This window comes from Pimephales promelas, chromosome 4, assembly GCF_988280905.1.
Source record: "Pimephales promelas chromosome 4, fPimPro1.hap1.1, whole genome shotgun sequence".
NCBI lineage: Eukaryota > Metazoa > Chordata > Actinopteri > Cypriniformes > Leuciscidae > Pimephales > Pimephales promelas.
In genome coordinates, this window is record NC_142772.1 from 4,524,774 (window position 1) to 4,543,137 (window position 18,364).

An 18,364-nucleotide genomic window follows, 5' to 3' on the forward strand; every position below is an offset into this window, starting at 1 on the left:
AAAATAAGATCTGTGTAACAATACTACAATACTAACGTAAAGTTTAAAAAAACATAAGCAGGTGTTCTATGTCATTAGGGTTGGGTATCGTTTGAATTTGAACGATTCTGATTACGATTCAGATTCCTTGTTTCGATTTCGGTTCCTAACGATTCTCGATTCCGATTCTTTTAAAAGGCAGGGTCAAAAAAGTTTAGCTAACCTTGCTAACCAACGGTCTTTCTGAAGGAAATACTCCTTCTGTCACAAATACTCCTTTTGTTACAAATTTTTCAGAGATTTCGTTATTTTTTTTTTAGAAAAGTGAAGCCACAGTTTGGACTGCCAATTAAATTAACCTTTGGTCTAATAACACATTGGTACCTAGTCGACCGTTCTCTGAGATTTGTTTTCATGATAATCGAATGTAAAGAGTTTTATCTAAGCGTATAATGCTAGTATATGGGGGCATATAATAAGTGAAAAGAAATCAAAGTAGCCCCACACTAACACAGTAACATAATGAGGGTCCATACATGCAAAACGAAGCATTGAGAACGTTGTAAGTGTACAGAGAGTTTAATAAGAAGATACTTTCCACTTCGTGTATACAGGCAGGAGCCGTTCGTGGTTCAACTTGTCGAGACGCGAAATGGACTGTTTTTATAAAATATCTTCTTAATAAACTCTCTGTACACTTACAAAGTTTTCAATGCTTCGTTTTGCATGTAGGGACCCTCATTATGTTACTGTGTTAGTGTGGGGCTATTTTTGAGCCTTGTTAGTGGTATAAATTAGCGATTTCTTTTTACTTATTATATGCCCCCATATACTAGCATTATACGCTTAACAGTTTTTAGAGATAAAACTCTTTACATTCGATTATCATGAAAACAAATCTCAGAGAACGGTCGACTAGGTAAAGGTTCGTTTTGAGCCGGAGTTCTCCTTTAATGCATTTCAGCATATGTTCAAATGGTATCAGTGGTTAAGGTTAATCTGATCTTAGTGAAGAAACCTTAATGTCAGTATTAATGCGCAAATCTGTTCTGACAAAGTAATCTCGGCTCAGCGGCATGTATAAACTGTACCAGAATGAATTATTCTGCTTGGGGTGTTTAAATCCCCATTGCAGAATATCTTAATCTGTTCAGTACAGTGTAATATAGAAGGTAGATTTGAACTAGATTAGATTTGTTCCTTATTCTTCATCATAAAGGCCTTCTAAATTATGGTTAGATCGATGCCATCATTTAAATATTGACCTGGTTATAATTATTGTTTCACCTGTCAAATGGATTTAAATCGGTAAATCTGGGCCTCATTATTTATGTGTAAGGGCATATAACTGTGTATGCTTAAGCAGGTGTTAAATAATATGAAAACCTTATAACTGCTCCTTAAACAATTAACAGAAAACCAAAAGCAGGTGTAAAATTAGGATTTAAGAACAAAGGGGTGCATTTCTGACAGTGAAAGTGGCACATGTGGACTGTGTGTGCCTTATTTGAAAGCATCCCTTCACTTAAGCTAAGCTACTTGGTGGTCCTAAGACATAAGCCAAACTATTAGCATTACAAATTAGCATTGTATGCTTAACTTTAAATGCAGCTTGTGTGAAGTGAATAACCATCTCCTCTCAACCTACTCCCTGGTTTCTGATTTTCTCTTTTCTTATATTTAATTAATCTCAGCTAATTTTCAGTGTGACCTTTTTAGATGCATTCCTTCCTGAATGCGAGTTACTCAATTATTCATTCAATTAAATTGAGCAGTGTAACACGAAAATCATTTTTATTAGTTATTGAGGATGTTTAATAGCACCCTGTCCTACTCCACTTTAAGGATGGGAACACGTGTGGTGATCTAGTCATGAAAGCTGGAAACGCAGCAACTTTCCCAACCAATAGTCACCATTACTATTGACACTGTCAATTTCAGATTGGCATTATTCCCTGTTTTATTAAGTGTATACAATTCTTTATTTCATTTATTTGCATTTTTTATTTTTGCCCCTCTTGTTCTAGAATGGTTTCATTGTCTTATTGAACCTCAAAAGGAACTAGACATACTTTCCTTCTTGATTTTGTTTATTTGCAGCAGTTGCTCCAATTTTATGCTACACAATCTAAATGATTATTAAGGCATAACTATAATTTTGAGCACCACTAAAGCTGCGTTTCCACCGCAGGAACTTTCCTTAGGAACTTTGGGGTGGTACTTGGTGTGTTTACACCGCAGGACCCAGGGTCTAAATGAAGTTCCGGGTAAAAATTTCTCCCCCAGAAAGTCATTCCTGGCGAGGTGGTACTTTTTCAGAGTTCAGGAACTTTCGGGGTGGGACTTGTGTGCTGAACATGCTGATTGGTTCGCACCACGCTATTCTTTCTGCCCGATGGCGCGCGTTCGTCCCATCCATCTCACGGTCAATAGCTGCATTTCCACTGCCGGGCTAGGGCTAGGCCAGAGCTAACAGCGAGCCGCGCCGAGCCAGTGGCCTCGGGCCTCAAGCACCGGGCTTGCGTTTCCACTGCCGGGCCAGTAGCCCCGCAGCGCTGCCCTAAACCCCGCCCCTAACACGCCTTTCTGGATCAAACATCATACAACCCAACCCATTTTAGCGGGTAATATGAATTAATGTATTTTTTAAGTTAGGAAGATAGCATGTATATAAACTCACCGGCCGTGGCTGCAATAGTGTCCCGATTGTCTCGCGAGTCGCCACTAACAGAGGGACGGTGACCCAGCACACCGTCCATCAAGTCGAACCATGGGAAAATCCTTCTCTGAACTCCGCTTTGTCCATTGTGCATTTTAATCGCCTTGTACAATACTGCGCCCGCAACTTTTTTTTTTTTTATTCCTGAACTTGAAGCGTTGCTCGCTGAATGTTTAGCTTAGAAAGTTCGGCATTGATGTATTTTGTAACATCCTCATTTCTTCACATGCCGTCAAATTGCCGTCCCCTCTGGCCCAAGGTATTTGACGGGCCTGAAATCCTGGCCGTTGGCCCCGAGTAAGCCCCGATGAAGCCCCGGAAGTGACGGTGGAAACGCGACTAGCCCTGGCACGCACTAGCACAGCTCGGCCCTGGCATGGCAGTGGAAACGCGGCTAATGTCCGCTGATGACAAACGTCTACTTTTATATCTAGCATTACGAGCTTTCTGAATACACTTTGGGTGCTTGTCTCTTTTCTGCCGTTTTGTTAATTACCTCGTTAGTAAACTAATCGCACACAAAAGCAGCAAAGCTTCAATCTCCTCCATACAAAACTCAAAACAAATGCAAATACTTTAGTTCGCGGTGTAAATGCACCAAGCAAGTGGTCTGGGGGAAAAAAAAGTTCCTGGGACAAATAGTTCCTGGTAATTGCGGTGGAAACGCGGCTTAATAAACACAATCTGAATAGGAAAGCTATCCATTTCCTCTTTCTTTCTTTTCTTCGTTTCTTCAGAGACCAAGCCTTTGTTGAACCATCAGTAAGTTTGTGTTTTAAGTTGACAATACGAACAGTCTTAAGTCAATAATTAAACCCCTGCTTACACCTCTTTCAGGAAATCTATTCAGATTCACAAATCTTTGCAATCTGCTATCCACCGCTAAGATAATAATATTTGAGTACGCACTTCACTTGCTAACCACACCTGATAAAACTTAGCTGTGCATTATACACCCGAGCTGCCCCTCTACAACGTTTGATCAAAGTCTGTTTGGTCTTGCATTAGTCTCTTGCCCCTTACTCTCACCACAAGTGTGCCAGAATATCACAGGTGCTCAACCTAACTGTCCAGACAGGAGAATTGGAGGCCTGGCAAGGCATTATGAGGAACATCTTTCTACCCAGGTGTGCTGACGACCCACAGCACCGGAGCCAAAAGCAACGGGACAACGAGGGAAGGGGACTAATGACACACGACCCAATCGAGGGTTACAACCACACAGAGCCGACCAAGGTTATCATCTCCTTGGCCCACAACCTCATGGATCTGAAACAGGGGGTACAAAACCTCATGCAACAGATCACAGAGTCCCGCAAGAAGCCAACGCGTTCTCAAAGACACAGACCAGCTACTGTAGAGATCGAGGCTCAGGCCAGACACATGGACCCTGACGAAATCAAAATGCTTCAAAAGACTCTGAGATCAACTGGAAAAAGCACTCTTTCTCAAAGGGTCACTATTAAAAACAGCAAATTCTAAATTCCTGGACTAAGACGCCAGAATTGGGGCATGTGAAAGTCACCTGAAAACATCCAGAGCTAGAATTGAAGCTCTGACGCAGCAACTGGACAATAGTGAAGACGAACTTGACATGGTCCAAAGAGAACTGAGCCACGCTTAACTGGTGCAAAAGGAATCAAAGACATCTCATTCCCCAACATACGATCAGTAGAGCAAACTCCCCCAACCAAGAGACAAAGGTAGGGGATGAGAACCACCAGAGAAAAAGGATTAGTTCAGAGGAACCCTGAAACGGCCCATCAAAGACCTCAACAAGTTTGGCTGGAAATGTCTTCTCCACTCTGCACCAACTTCTCCAGGAGACCATGATGTCCACAAACACACCATTGACTTCCACCTGCAAATGATGACCAATGGTGACCGCCCGAGACACATTCTGTCTGCTTTTTCCCAAGATGTCAGAGTTTCTGAGGAACATTCAAAATTCCCAGCAGGCACCAAAAGGCACACAGAATAGCTGGGTTTCAGTCACGTGATTATGATGACGCGCGAAATTCAGATGGAGGGCAGGGACGAGATGGAAGAAAGTCCGTCCTGTACTACTTTACACGCTATTACAAGAGAAAGATATAAACAAAAAATCAAACATATGTTGGATGTGATCCTTATTTTCTGAAGAAGAGCGATTTTTCAACTGAATTGAGATTTTTCCAGCCATCTAGGTGGTAGATATCAGCAACTACCTCGTCTTACAGACATACTTTGACTTTACAAAGTTCGGAAACTGGTACGTTACACAAACATAGCCACTTAAGTTGTATTAACTCACCTTTTTCCCATTTGCATTTTCCCGTTTGGCTCCCCCCGACCGCAGACGTAGGTTTGCAAGCCGTTTTTCAGACAATTTCTTGCATTTTACCCCCTTATGAACACCAGCTTTTGGTACACAATTAAAGTCCTCGTGGTTTGATCGATTTAAGTAACCATAAACAATGCAAAACATAGGCTTTTTGAGTTTGTTATAGCACTTTCTAAATACAGCAAATCCCTTCCTGCCTTCCATTTGCATTTCGCACTGTGGCAACGCAGTGGCGTGACGTCATATGAAACCCAGCTATTGCTAGAATGCAAAGTCCTTCAATAAAAAGCTATAAGAGCTTTCAGTCAGCAGAGGATGGATCCGATCGACTGCCTGGAGAAGCGATGACAGTGACCAACTTCTTCTGGAAAAATACCCTAGAAATCTCATCGGATATCCAGCAGCAGTCGACCGCAACATCCACCTCAACACTCTTCAAACGGGTACAAATCAAAGGCTGCACGAAGACAGCCAGACGAGTTACAGGAGCTGCTGAGATAGCAGGAACTCACCTGAGGACTACTGGGAAGAAAGGACGTCTGAATGACCAATGTCTTGACACCTGTAGCACAGCCTGGACACCTAAACCTTGCGAAAGCCTACACCAGAACCTAAGAACAGCATCAACCATGACTATGGGAGACATGAATTTGTCCAATGTTCCTGGTTCTTTGACATTGCTCGCTGTTGTCAGACAACAATCTGCGATATCTACTGACTTGAGACAGGTCAGACAGGCAATTATTTGTTTTTTTTAACTAATAATCTACAATACCCCTCACCCAACAAGCAAACTATGTGTAGAGTTTCTGTAAACTACTCCCAAAACTGCAAATGGAGAACCAGGCCTCTGGTTACTATTGGAACAAGGACACATCATCAAGATAAGATGGTGTTACAATTTTAAAGGGTTCGAGAGTTTCACTCACTTCACTTTGAAAGACCCTTTCTAACTCTATATATCCTATATATAAAATGACTTGATGTATAAACATGTATCCAGTTTTCCTATCTCGTGGTTTTCATTTTACAGTGTGTTGCGTACGCATCAAAACTAACTAATTTTAAGGTATTATTCAGAATTGCACACTGTTGTTAATGTTAATTAAATACATGCATAGCATGTTCATATTTATTTACCTCACATTTTGCTAATTGTGTTGCATATAAGTATTGGAAGAATCTTAAAAGTTTATGAATCTAATTTCATATGAAAACACCCTGTTTGAAGACAAAGGATCGTAAAGTTGATCTCGTAAAATACAACTCCTAATTGGCTCACTAGAGTGTGTGACATCCTCACATGTGCTCACAAGATCTCGGGGATTCTGGGAAATTCTGATGTGAAGATGATGCTGAGCTAGAAGTCTTTTAAGGACCCCTAAGTTTGTGCCGATTACGGCCTTGTCTTCATTCATCAGAGATTTTGGTTCTCTCTCTCATCAAGACAACTTCAGCAAAGATCAGCTGGAGCCTCATCAAATTGCATCAGGACACATTCAGTTTTTTCTCCGACATGTGTATCAAACTTGGTCTCGTTATTTGATATATTAAGTATCCCTTATCGCTTTGAAAGAAGGCTGTGATAGAAGGTGCTGTAGACTTTTGATCTGCTGAATTTGTATTTCCTGTATTGTGCTTCAGCTCTCTTTCCATTACTAAACTGTTTGCATGAATGTGTGTGTATGCTAGATTAGTGTAAGTGTTTAGTCTATTTAATAAAGTCTTCTTGTCGCACATAAAATTGTTTGTGGTTCATGAGTCCCTAATCATGCAGATTTTGGCTACATGTTCTGAGTAATACTGTACAGTAAGAAGTTAATTCCCATACCCCGGCCTGGAAATAAACATTTCTTAAAATTACAAAAAGATTTTCGCTGGGTAAACAGTGCTGCGTTTCCCAAAAGCGTTGCAAGCGTAAATTGATCGTGGAACAATTGTCACCAATGGTTTCTACGATCAACTTAGGCTTATGATGCTTTGGGGAAACACAGGTTTAGTTGTTTGTGGTATTAATTCTGCTACATACAAGTTAATTCTTAATAACTTGTGGAGGAACACAGGAAAGAATAAAAAGTAGCTCTTTATTTTACAGGTAACGCTTCCTTTTACAGTACAGTACTTACAGTATACTTGCCTAGAAAGTACTGGCTATTATAAGGTAAGTACATGGAACAGGGGTAGGTTTAGGGTTAGTACTAGTTATTAACCAGTAATTGTAGTTACTAAAATAAGTACATAGTATTTACATGGGTAACTGGACTGTAAAAGGAAGCGTTACCAGTTTACAGTCCTGTTGCCCATACTATGTACTTATTATAATAATTGCAATAACTAGATACTTACTCTGAACCTACCCCTAATCTGAACCCATGTAGTTGCCTTATATTACCCTGTACATTTACATTTATACATTTGGTAGATGCTTTTACCCAAAGCGACTTACGTTGCATTTCAAGGTACAAATGTTTACAATCTTATCATTCTTATCACCCTGTACTTTCAAGTACATGTACTGTAAAATAAAGTGCTACTATTGGCGCTTTTTCATTACCAGTACCAACTCGACTCGGCTCGTTTTTCGCTCCGTTTTCCATTGCAGACAGTACCGCCACAAATAGCACCCGGTCGTCATAGCGACGACGCCTTCCGTTCCTCGTTGCCCCATCAAGCTCTCGCTGGATCCTCTCTTCGGCAACCAAACAAAGGGAAGTCCTCGTTTGGCCACGACGTATTCTTCCGAGTTGCCATAATAATAGTAATAAGTTTAGTAACTATCTCTGGCCAAACTATTTAAAAATGGCGAGAGACTCCATCTGGCGCATTGAATGGTGACTTTTCTCTCTGACCAATCAGCAGTCAGCATAGTTTTCACGTCACATTTTAGTGTCGCCTCAGCTCGCCTAGAACCTCGCCGGAGGTGATGCAAAAAAAAGTACCCGAAAGCAGGTACAGGTACAACTTTTACACGGTGGAGAACCAAACAGAGTCGAGTCGAGATACTATGTAGTGGAAAAGCTCCATTAAAAAACACCTAAGATTCTGTGATCTGATCATGTCTGGAGGAAAACAGGCTTTGCTTTGTGACTATGGAGAATGGAGTGTATGTGAATGTGACATTTTAGCATAAGGCTAAAAAAAGGTTTAAAAAAAAAACGAAGGGGATTGAATACTTTCTGAATGTATTGTGCATATAAACACGGTTGTAGCAACACTAACAGTATATGTAAAATTGTTTCACTGTTCTAAATTAACCAAGGTCAGTTGTTTAAATTAAAAATCAAGTAGAACTTTTTTGAAGTCCATTATCAAGCCCACACAATGTACATGTTTTTAAAAAAATTTTTTTAAGTCTTTTGATTTTTTTTTTTATGGATGATGAATTATTCTGTAAGATGCAAGTCGCTCACTAACTTACGTGAAGGTCTAGTGTTTTTTTTTTTGTCTTCTTCTTCTGAGATTAGTATAATTAAGTGTAATTTGGTTTAGTGCGTAGTACTGGAATAACCAAGTAATCAGATGTTCCTCCCCCCATTGTTCCTCTGCTTTTTGTTGTGGTCAAACTACCATTTTTGTTACGGTTCCTAACCCTCAGTCACTATAATACTGCATGGCGCTAAGTTTCTGGTGTTTTTATTAATTTGGCCATCATCAGCATGTCCTTAAGCATTGACCAGAGCTCTGCTGCAAGGTTTCCTCACACTTTCCTCAGCTGTGGCATTGATCTGACTTACATTCATCACAACACCATCCTTTTTCTGCGTTGCATTTCCACAACTTTCCTCCTCACCCCTCGTCTTTCTGCATCAGGCTGGCATGTGATGGTGGCACTGGTTGTGTTTCTTCCTCTCCCCTTTCTGTACTAACAGACGCAGACGCAGCTGGAGCATGCCCTCCTTAAGGAGCTTGAACAGAGTCTTCTCTTTGAAAAGACCAAAGCTGACAAACTTCAGAGGGAGTTAGAAGACTCTAGGGTAATGGAGCTTCATCTGGGCTACGGGTCAAGGATCACTGAAGATATGTCACAGGAGCTACAGTGCGCACTCAAAAAAAATATTTAGGCCTAAATTTAAGATTTATGGATTTAAATTGCATGTAAAATGTACATCTATCCATCTCTACATGCATAGATGGAAACATACTTTTAATGGTGATTCATATATGTCAGTCATACATAAACGAAATAACCAGGTTCGTATATTTATCGTCAATAAATCAATTTCAATCGCATTCATTTTATATTGCTTATTCCACAGCTAGCCATATTTTAACCATGTTCAAACTTTTCAACCGAATACATTTTATTTTCGCATATTTATGCTGATTTTAATCAATCCAAGTAATTGTATAAAATGTATTTACATAAAAAAATCTTGCTATGGTTTATTAATTTGAGTGCAGAAATCTTACCTGTTTTTTGTTCATGTATGACTGACATATATTTATGACAATAAGTTTTAATATTTGAATGTATTATTATTTTAATAAACTGTTAACCGTAATCCAAATGGATGGACATTTTTCTAATTTAATACAATTTATGAATGCGATTCAAATAAATAAATCTTAAATGTAGGCCTAAATATTTTTCGAGTGCCCCAGCTAAGAAGTTTTTTTTCTTCATGTCAGGGTGTTGCAAGGATATTAACTGCATGTTGTTCAAATATTCCAATTAATAACTAATTTGATGAATGATTACTAACAGAGACTAAATATCTCATTGCTGCAATTTTATTTTGTCGTCTTGGTATTCGTATAGGAGAACACAAATTTGTTTTTAAATCAGGGTTCCCACAGTTATTGAAAAGCAGAAAATAAATCGGGGGATTTTAAAATTGTCCCATGGAAATGAGAACAACCTTAGAAAGTTGTACAGGGAAAATTTACATTGTTTGCTATTGCTATTAAGGAGTGGTTGTGTAGATCCTTAGATTAAAGGTTTTTATTTAGAAATAAAAACTGGCATACAAATAGAAATCTACCCAACAATGTCTAAAAACAAAACAAAAAAACGTGATCCTGCAACCATCAAGTGTCAACTGACAAGCTCCTAAAAATCAACTTAAGTGTGGGAACCCTGTTAGATGATTCATTTTTGGGTTGGTGGTTGTTTCCATTTTTGTAAAGTCTTTATCCCATCCTTTTCAATCCCAAATTTCTTGTTTCAATGATTTTTACTTAGTACTATAGCTTAAGGCCGTGACACACCAATCCTGATGGTAGGCCAAAGTTGGGTCGTCGTTTAGTGTTTGTCAGCTCAGTTTCTGTGCCGTTTTGTTGCACTGTCGTCAGTGGTCAGACCCAATTAGCTTTTTGGCTAATTGAGCGTGTTGAGTCATCGTCTGTCAGTCGGAGAGATATATCTTCAGTTATCGAACGTGCAATTTTAAAAAAGTGATTCAAGCAGCAAACAATGAAGTCAATGGTCATCTTATGTGAGCATTGTAATACAGGAAAATGTTCATAACAACATTGCCGTTTGGAAGGAAGAAAGCGACCAACATGATTCATGTTCAAAATGGTAAAGCCTTGTTCACACTACATGATTTTAAAACGTCGGACTTAACTGTGCGGTTCACACTACATGACTTGCTCTCTGCGAAATCAGGAATGTTCAAGTTGTTGAGCTGTTCACACCACACGACACAACGTGATTGATCCGCAACAGGAGGTAACGCACTACACGAGTTGATGACAAATCTGTCACCCAACGATTTTGTCTTGTCTAGAAACAACGTTTTGTCACGAAAAATCACACGATAAAACGAACCGAAAAATTGCGCGAAACGGCACGCGCGCCAATACCCAGCGAAGAATACTGACCTCGACCCATGCCTTGCTCTGATTGGCTGTAGCTCATGACATCACTGAGTCATGCGACAGCTCTGGATGTCTAGCATGCTAGATATTTTTCTGGTCTCGGCGATGCGTATGCGAGCGTCTTTGATGCGTTGTTGGCTCTTTCATACTAACAAATTGGCGAGCGTTCATCGCCCGCTAATCCTTGCGATTTACACGCGATAACACTCTGACTTGTCGGTGAGCTCAGCGCGTTATTCGTCAGCGTTTTTCAACACATTTTTTGCGTTCACACCTAAGCGATTTTCAGTGACGATGAGCCGAGTGAACATGCAAATTCATTCCCTGACTTTAGATGGCGCCAACAGTTGTCTTATCAAGATGTTTGTAGTCCCTGTCGCATTTGTCATATAGTTCTTTGTTTAAGCACCAACGAGAACAGCCTCTTGCCTCGCATCTTCCTCGACTTATTTCTTCCTGCCTGTGTAGATGGTGATGCTACTTGGCGTAGATCTTCTTCGCCGTTGCGTATGTGTGCTCGGCAAGACTGTTTTGTGTTTGAGCGCCCCCAAGTTGTGTTTTACTGTAACTTCAGAAGCTTCAAACACATGAGCAAAAGCGCCAATCTCATTGGTCGGATAGTTTTTGACGCAGCGCGTCAAACTAAAAAAACTAACCCGAGGCGTTTTTTTTTAAAAAATGACGTCGGTGTGCACACTCACATTGGCGCCCATTGTTTAGTCACGAGGCATTAAACGCCAGCGAATAACGCGCGTGAAATTCGTCCCGGTGTGAACAGGCCTTTAAGCAAAAGTTGTTTGTTTATCTGCAGTCCCAGTTTCGGTTTTCTTTTTTGAATGACGAATACTGACTACTGCCACCTGCTGGTATAAACCGTATTTTCCACTTGCGCAAGCACAGAAAGCATGTGCTAGTTGGCTGTAGTCTTTGCGGGTATGCAACTTTTTGGCACAGAAATGGTGACGCAATGCATCAACACAGTTTGCTTTTATCGCCACTAATTATATGATGTCGGCTTGGTGTGTCATGGCCCTTAGGTGAACTATGAAAACCTCATCTTTTAAACCTGAAAAGATGATCATATTCATACCGTCAATAAGTTCTTAATAATCCATATAGCATGTATAGTTAACTATTTTTCATTTTAGGTGGCCACAGTCTCTGAGAAGTCTCGTATCTTGGAGTTGGAGCGGGATCTTGCGTTGAGGGATAAGGAGGTTGCTGCTCTTCGTAAGCCATTGGAAGCTGTACCAGGGCATGATGGGTTTCCTGACTCTATCGTGGCATCACTTCAGGAGGAGCTCTGTTCCCTCCGTACACAGCTGGCCGCTCAGAGCGAGAGTCACCAAGCAGAGCTGTCATCCTTGCGCGAGATGCTTGAGTCTCGAGAGAAAGCACATGGGGAGTCCTTGTCACAGCTCCAGTCAGCCTCAGGTCACTTGTCAAAGGACAATGAGAAGCTTTTAGGTCAGCTGGCAAAATCTGAGGAAGAGAACTCAAAAATCATTGAGCAGTGGCGTGCTAAACTAGCATCAGCAGAGGCCTCACACCAGCAAGTCTTAGAGGAGCTCAAAGCCTCGCATGAGGCGGTTGAAACCGAGCTACGTAATGCTCTGGGACAGTTAAAATCGGCACATAAACTTGAGCTTGAGGAGCTCGCTAACAAGCACGCTTCTGAAGCCATGGGGAGCACGAATGAAGCCAAAGAACACAAGGCACAACTCCTGAGAGTCACTGAAGAGAACGAACGACTGATAGAAACGCTACGCACCAATCTGGAGAAGGCGGAGGAGCAGCATTTGGTGGAAATGGAGGATGTCTTGGGAAAACTTCACAATGCTGAGATCAAGGTGAAAGAGCTGGAGGACACCGGAGTTAAGTTAAGCCAGCAGTTTCATGAAAAGGCGCAAGAAGCTTTGGAGATAAACAAAGCCCTTCAGACTCTACAGTCACAACACAGTCAAGGAAACCAAGAGATGCAAAGGTTATTGACCAATATAGAGGAGGCAAAAAGTAAGGCCAGATCTCAGGAAGAAAAGGTAGGCCTTCATTTATCCCACAACTACAGGACTATACACACAGTATGCATGTAGAACATGTATAATTGGCTAGCGGATTCATGAACCTCTCAGTGGTCGTGAAAATTTAAAATTTTAAACTATTTTTTTTTTTCATTTGGGATTTTATTTAGGAATTATAGTTTTTTTGGTACGTGGTCATGCCCACAGTTTAAATCAATTTACAACCAAATGGTTGGCTAGTTTTCTAGACATTATTCTGGTTAGCTAGTATCAAGCACATCCTGCTCTCCATTTTCTCATTCATTCATTTTTCTTTTCATTTCTCATTTTCATTTTTCAACAACTTTTCGATTAAAGAATAACATCAAATTAGAGCCAGACCGATATATCGGCAGGCCGATATTATCGGCCGATATTAACTATCGGTATCGGCAGTTATAATGGCCGATAAATGAATATTTCAAAAATAAAATAAAAACGGACGAAACACGCTTGAACCATGTCACGAGTGTTGGAGTTGTATAGTTTGTCCACCAGAGGGCACTCTACACCGTCCCTGTTGGCAACACTCGTTGAGTTGGTCACGAGACATACATTGCTTGAATAACAATTAAAAGAACATCCCCATCAATTCTCTTAACTCAAATAAGCTTGACAAAATTTGCGACTATCATTTCCAGTTTTGCTGCTGTTATATAAGCCAAGAGTAAAGCGGAATTAGCTAGTAATAGTTACGTTACGTTGTTACAGTGTAGTTGACTGACTGTCCTTTTAACTTTTGGCAATGTGACTGAAGTATTTCTTTAAAAACGCGCGACAGTTATAGCAATGAGACGTATCATCTCTCCTTGGCCTGTTATATTGAAAATGTATGTTTTACAATTTGCAGTATGACGTTATCCATTTCTAAATTATGGCTCATCATAGACTAGCTAACCATAAAGCTAGCTAATGCCACTATCATCAGTCTGTTCTGTTGTGACAATGAAAGAAACAAGTTTCTTTTTAAAATGCATTATCATATTATTTTAGTTAAAACTCATAAATAACTACAAATAACTAATGTTAGGGAAATTTGTTAATGTTTTGTTGTGCGTTTCTGAAATAAAAAAAAAATATCGGCCGATATATCGGGTTTTAAAACAAAAAAAATATTTGTATCGGTATCGGCCTTCAAAATCCTTTATCGGTCGGGCTCTACAACAAATAAATAATAGAGCAAATTCTCTATCTCTATCTTCGCATGGAAACAAGGGCTTTCAAGCTCAGTGATAAAAGTAGTTCCTTGTGACTCGTATGATTTATTTCAAGTCTTCTGAAGCCGCACAATAGATATGGAGAAACGGACCGAAATATTTCCATTCGCCATAGTTCTTAAATTATTTCAGTTTGCACACATTCAAGGTGGATTGAGTCAGAATGGACATCAGTACTGTCAAATGACGTTTTTTTACACCAGGTTTTGCTTGGTCCTGCAGTAAAAAGTGGGATACATTCATTCATTTTTATTGTTTGATCATCTCATCTGTGCATTGTGCATAATAGGGCTGCATGATTAAACAAATAAACTAAATAAAACTGAAAAATATACGTGCTGCGTGTTTCAGAGTGAAGCGCAGCACTTTGTTCATTTATGCGTGAGCAGCTCATTATACTCCGAGTCTGCAACACGATAGTTATCAGAAAAACAAACCCAAATATTGTGCAGCCTTTGTGCATAATACATTCATGTTAACACACCAGTGTTCTGAGATTTTATTTTCCATAAGTTACTTTTAAGTTCCACTCTTTGTGAGTTTTTGTGTGACATTACTCATGTTTTGTCCCCTATCATTTCCCCTCATTATGGTGGTACGCCTAATTTTAGGTCATTGGGTTGAGCTCAGAACTAGAGGTTAAACAGCAAGAGTTGAATGGCCTGTTGCAGGAAAAGAGCACGTTGGAGCAAGAAGTTAGTGTGCTGGTAAGTAAAGTACAAGTTAAAAGTATCGTGAGAGAAATATTTCATCAAAGGCACTAAAGTAACTGAAAATAAAAGTACTTAAAGGGTTAGTTCACCCAAAAATGAAAATTCTGTCAGTATTTACTCACCCTCATGTTGTTCCAACCCCGTAAGACCTTCGTTCATCTTCGGAACACAAATTAAGATATTTAAGATATTAAGATCGCTCCTGCATACAGTCCATAGGCTTCTTGAGGGAATGACTTGCTGTCCTCGAAAAGTCATTAAAGACATCGTTAAAATAGTCCAAGTGACTACAGGGGCTCAATCTTAACTTTATCAAACGACGAGAACGCTTTTGTGCGCAAAAAAACAACAAAAATAACGACTTTATTTCAACTATTCGTTTATTTCTCCCTCTGCGCGAGTCAGGTTACTAGTTTAATAGCGTTCGCTTCTGTTATTGTACGTCACACGCATCACACACACATGACCAGCGTCGGCCAATAGTGAGCCTACGTGTGACGTAGCTCTACGCAATCACACTACGTTAACTAACTTACAGGCTCACGGAGAAGGAAGTGAATAGTTGAAATAAAGTCGTTATTTTTGTTGTTTTTTTGCGCACAAAAGTGTTCTCGTCGTTTGATAAACTTAAGATTGAGCCCCTGTAGTCACTTGGACTATTTTAACGATGTCTTTAATGACTTTTCGGGGACAGCAAGAGCCAGTCCCTCAAGAAGCCTATGGACTGTATGCAGGAGCGATCTTAATATCTTAAATATCTTAATTTGTGTTCCGAAGATGAACGAAGGTCTTACGGGGTTGGAACAACATGAGGGTGAGTAAATACTGACAGAATTTTCATTTTTGGGTGAACTAACCCTTTAAAGGAGCCATATGCAAGATTGTGGCCAAAACTGGTACTGCAATTACTTTCAAATTACTGTGCTCGAGGACTCGAGGTTGCCAGATATGCAGCAGGATCCAGCAGGAACGTAGGCTGCTGTTTTCAGCCGTCTCCATTTTTCAAAAGCATCTCATTCAGATCCTTGATTTATTTCGGACTTTGTCACAAAGTATTTCGGATTCATATCAAGGTTTTATTGGTTTCGCAATGTTAGACATTTCTTAAATGCTGTGCTAACTAGAGAAGAGCTGGCAACCCGAATGCCACAACACTACTGACTCTGTGATTGGTAGATCGGTGGAGGGTGACGCATCAGACCAAAACACAACATGACAGTTGAGGGCTGCAACTTCACTTTTTAAATGACAATATCCTGGCCGGACTACTGTTGTCAGTGATATAAGTATTTGAAATGAACATGATTTCTAGTGACATATCAGGGAAAAATGTATGATTTAATTGAAATACATATCTTGCATACAGCTCCTTTAAAGGTATAGTGCATCCAAAAATGAATATTCTTTCATCATTCATTCACAATGAAAGTCAGTGGGGTCCAGACAACATTGGACGTTTCAGAATGTCGTCTTTTATGATCTTCCGAAGAAAGCAAGGCATACAGATTTGGAACAACATTAGGGTGAGCAAATGATGACTGAATTTTCATTTTTGAGCACGTGAACTGCATACATAATGACACTCAGGAACGAGTGTGAGTGTGTCCAACTATGGTGGCCCTCTGATACACCACACAACAAAATAACAAAGAATGAATGTTTCAAACACAGTCCTCAAATCAATTCACATTCTTATTTTCTAGAAACAGAATCTTGAAAAAACATCTAATGACCAAGCCAAATCTTCTCAGACTAATCAAGGTATGTATGTCAATGCTAATGCTACCTAAATGCTACCTAAACCTCAATTAACTTTAAACTCCGTTTGATGATTACTGTCCATCTCAGAGTTACGCGAAGAGCTCAGGAATAAAGATGAACAATGCGCATCTCTTTCTGCTGAATTACAGGATGTGAAGAATCAATTTGCTGGTCAGTACCAATTCATCAATCAATTTATGAGTCAAAGGAGGAACTCATTAAAATGTCATGTTTTTATGTCTGTTATTTACGGGATGATTGCTATGTTGTTTCATCTTAAGGTCTACAGAGAAATTTGAAAGCAAATGAAGAAAGGTGTCTACAGCTGACCAAAGACAAGACTAAACTTGAGAATGACATTATGGACGTGTCGAAGTCATCGGGAGACAGTTCTGCTGTAATAACAAAGCTGAATGAGGAAATCAACCGGAAAGAGAGGTGTGCTTTAATGTGTTTGATGAAACTGCTTTGAAAAGTTTTAAATTACCCCTATGATTTATTACCTTTCATGTAGTGTGTAATAGTTAATGTCTCCCAAAAGAAAGAACCGATTCTGAACTGCCTAATTGACCTATGGCTAAGCCACGCCCTCAAACGCGATGAGCCAATCACAGTGCGCAGCTAACCCAATACACTCGGACATTCTCTGCTTCCAAATCCATTGAAATGCATTGCTTTTAGTCAGTTTTCATTCGTTTTTTCTTGTTATTTTAACAAGCATGGGGTACATGCAGCTCCGACACTAGGTTCCCGAGAGGCTGGGCGACGGTGTGTTTTTTTTTTTTACCCTTTCCCAAGCCACGTCTCAACCGAGATAAGTGTCTGCTCTGGATTAAGTTATGCGATTAAGTAGACCACAACACCAACTCAACGTGGATACATTAAACAAGGATGTCTACATTTGTTCTAAGTGAAGTCAACAACGTATTTGAAGGTTATCTTTAAAATCTCTAACGTAACGTTTGGCTAACATTAGAAAACATTAACGTTAGCTTCTGCGTTGTACATCATGTCACTTAGCTTCATTAACATATCTGTAAATAACCAAGATAACATGTTAACAATGTTGTGCTGAATGATTGATGTAAATACTGTAGCACCAAACGGTAATGGCAACGATATGCCCTTTATCACGTTTACACTGTGACCTGTACATTTTTGCCTGGAGCTGAAGCTTTTCATCGACCTTCTCGACAATAAAATTATTAATATAACCCTCCAATGCATAGTTAAGGCCCTTTAGGTGTCTTCGAGATGATACATAATCTTTCTGTCTCCAAAAATCACCAATTGCCTCTTGTGAAATGTCTGCCATAGCGCCCGTCCCCGAATGCTGAGTGCGTGTCCGAGTGAGTGGAGGGGGCGTGGCTTAGCCATAGGTCAATTCCAGTCTTGCTTCCTGGTTGAACCTACGTAGGTTTGTAACACATTTGCATAATCCTAGCCTATGGTTTTCATTGGCTGCCTGCAAACAACGTCTACTTTGACCCTCTAAAACGGTAGTTGCAGCTGAGACTGAAAGTTTGGTTCATGTTGGCGACATGTTGAGATGACTCGGTTTTCTCCACTGTGAAAGCAAACCCATGCACTTTAAAAGGAAGAGTCAGTGGTTAAAATTAATTTGTACAATGATACCACATCAGTTTAACTCCAACTAACAAATCATCTACAATGTAAGTCAAACTAAAAAACAAACAAACTGGGCCACCTGACCAATCAGAGCTGAGAAGGATAACGGAAAGGAGGGGTTTAGAGAGAGTGAAACTTTGAAC

At 40.0% G+C, this 18,364-nt stretch overlaps 1 protein-coding gene across 3 annotated transcripts in view; it reads left to right on the forward strand.

The window, feature by feature from the left end:
- The window catches only part of clip1a (CAP-GLY domain containing linker protein 1a), a 56,191-nt gene that overhangs the window by 23,952 nt on the left and 13,875 nt on the right, over positions 1-18,364 (forward strand). The window contains exons 9-14 of one of the 3 annotated variants that reach the window (XM_039661801.2): positions 8,891-8,995; positions 11,990-12,880; positions 14,730-14,825; positions 16,535-16,592; positions 16,680-16,763; positions 16,874-17,030. In XM_039661801.2, coding sequence (XP_039517735.2) covers positions 8,891-8,995; positions 11,990-12,880; positions 14,730-14,825; positions 16,535-16,592; positions 16,680-16,763; positions 16,874-17,030 — 1,391 coding nt within the window. The remainder of the gene's footprint in view (positions 1-8,890; positions 8,996-11,989; positions 12,881-14,729; positions 14,826-16,534; positions 16,593-16,679; positions 16,764-16,873; positions 17,031-18,364) is intronic. The other 2 variants (XM_039661802.2, XM_039661803.2) reach the window with 2 other exon arrangements.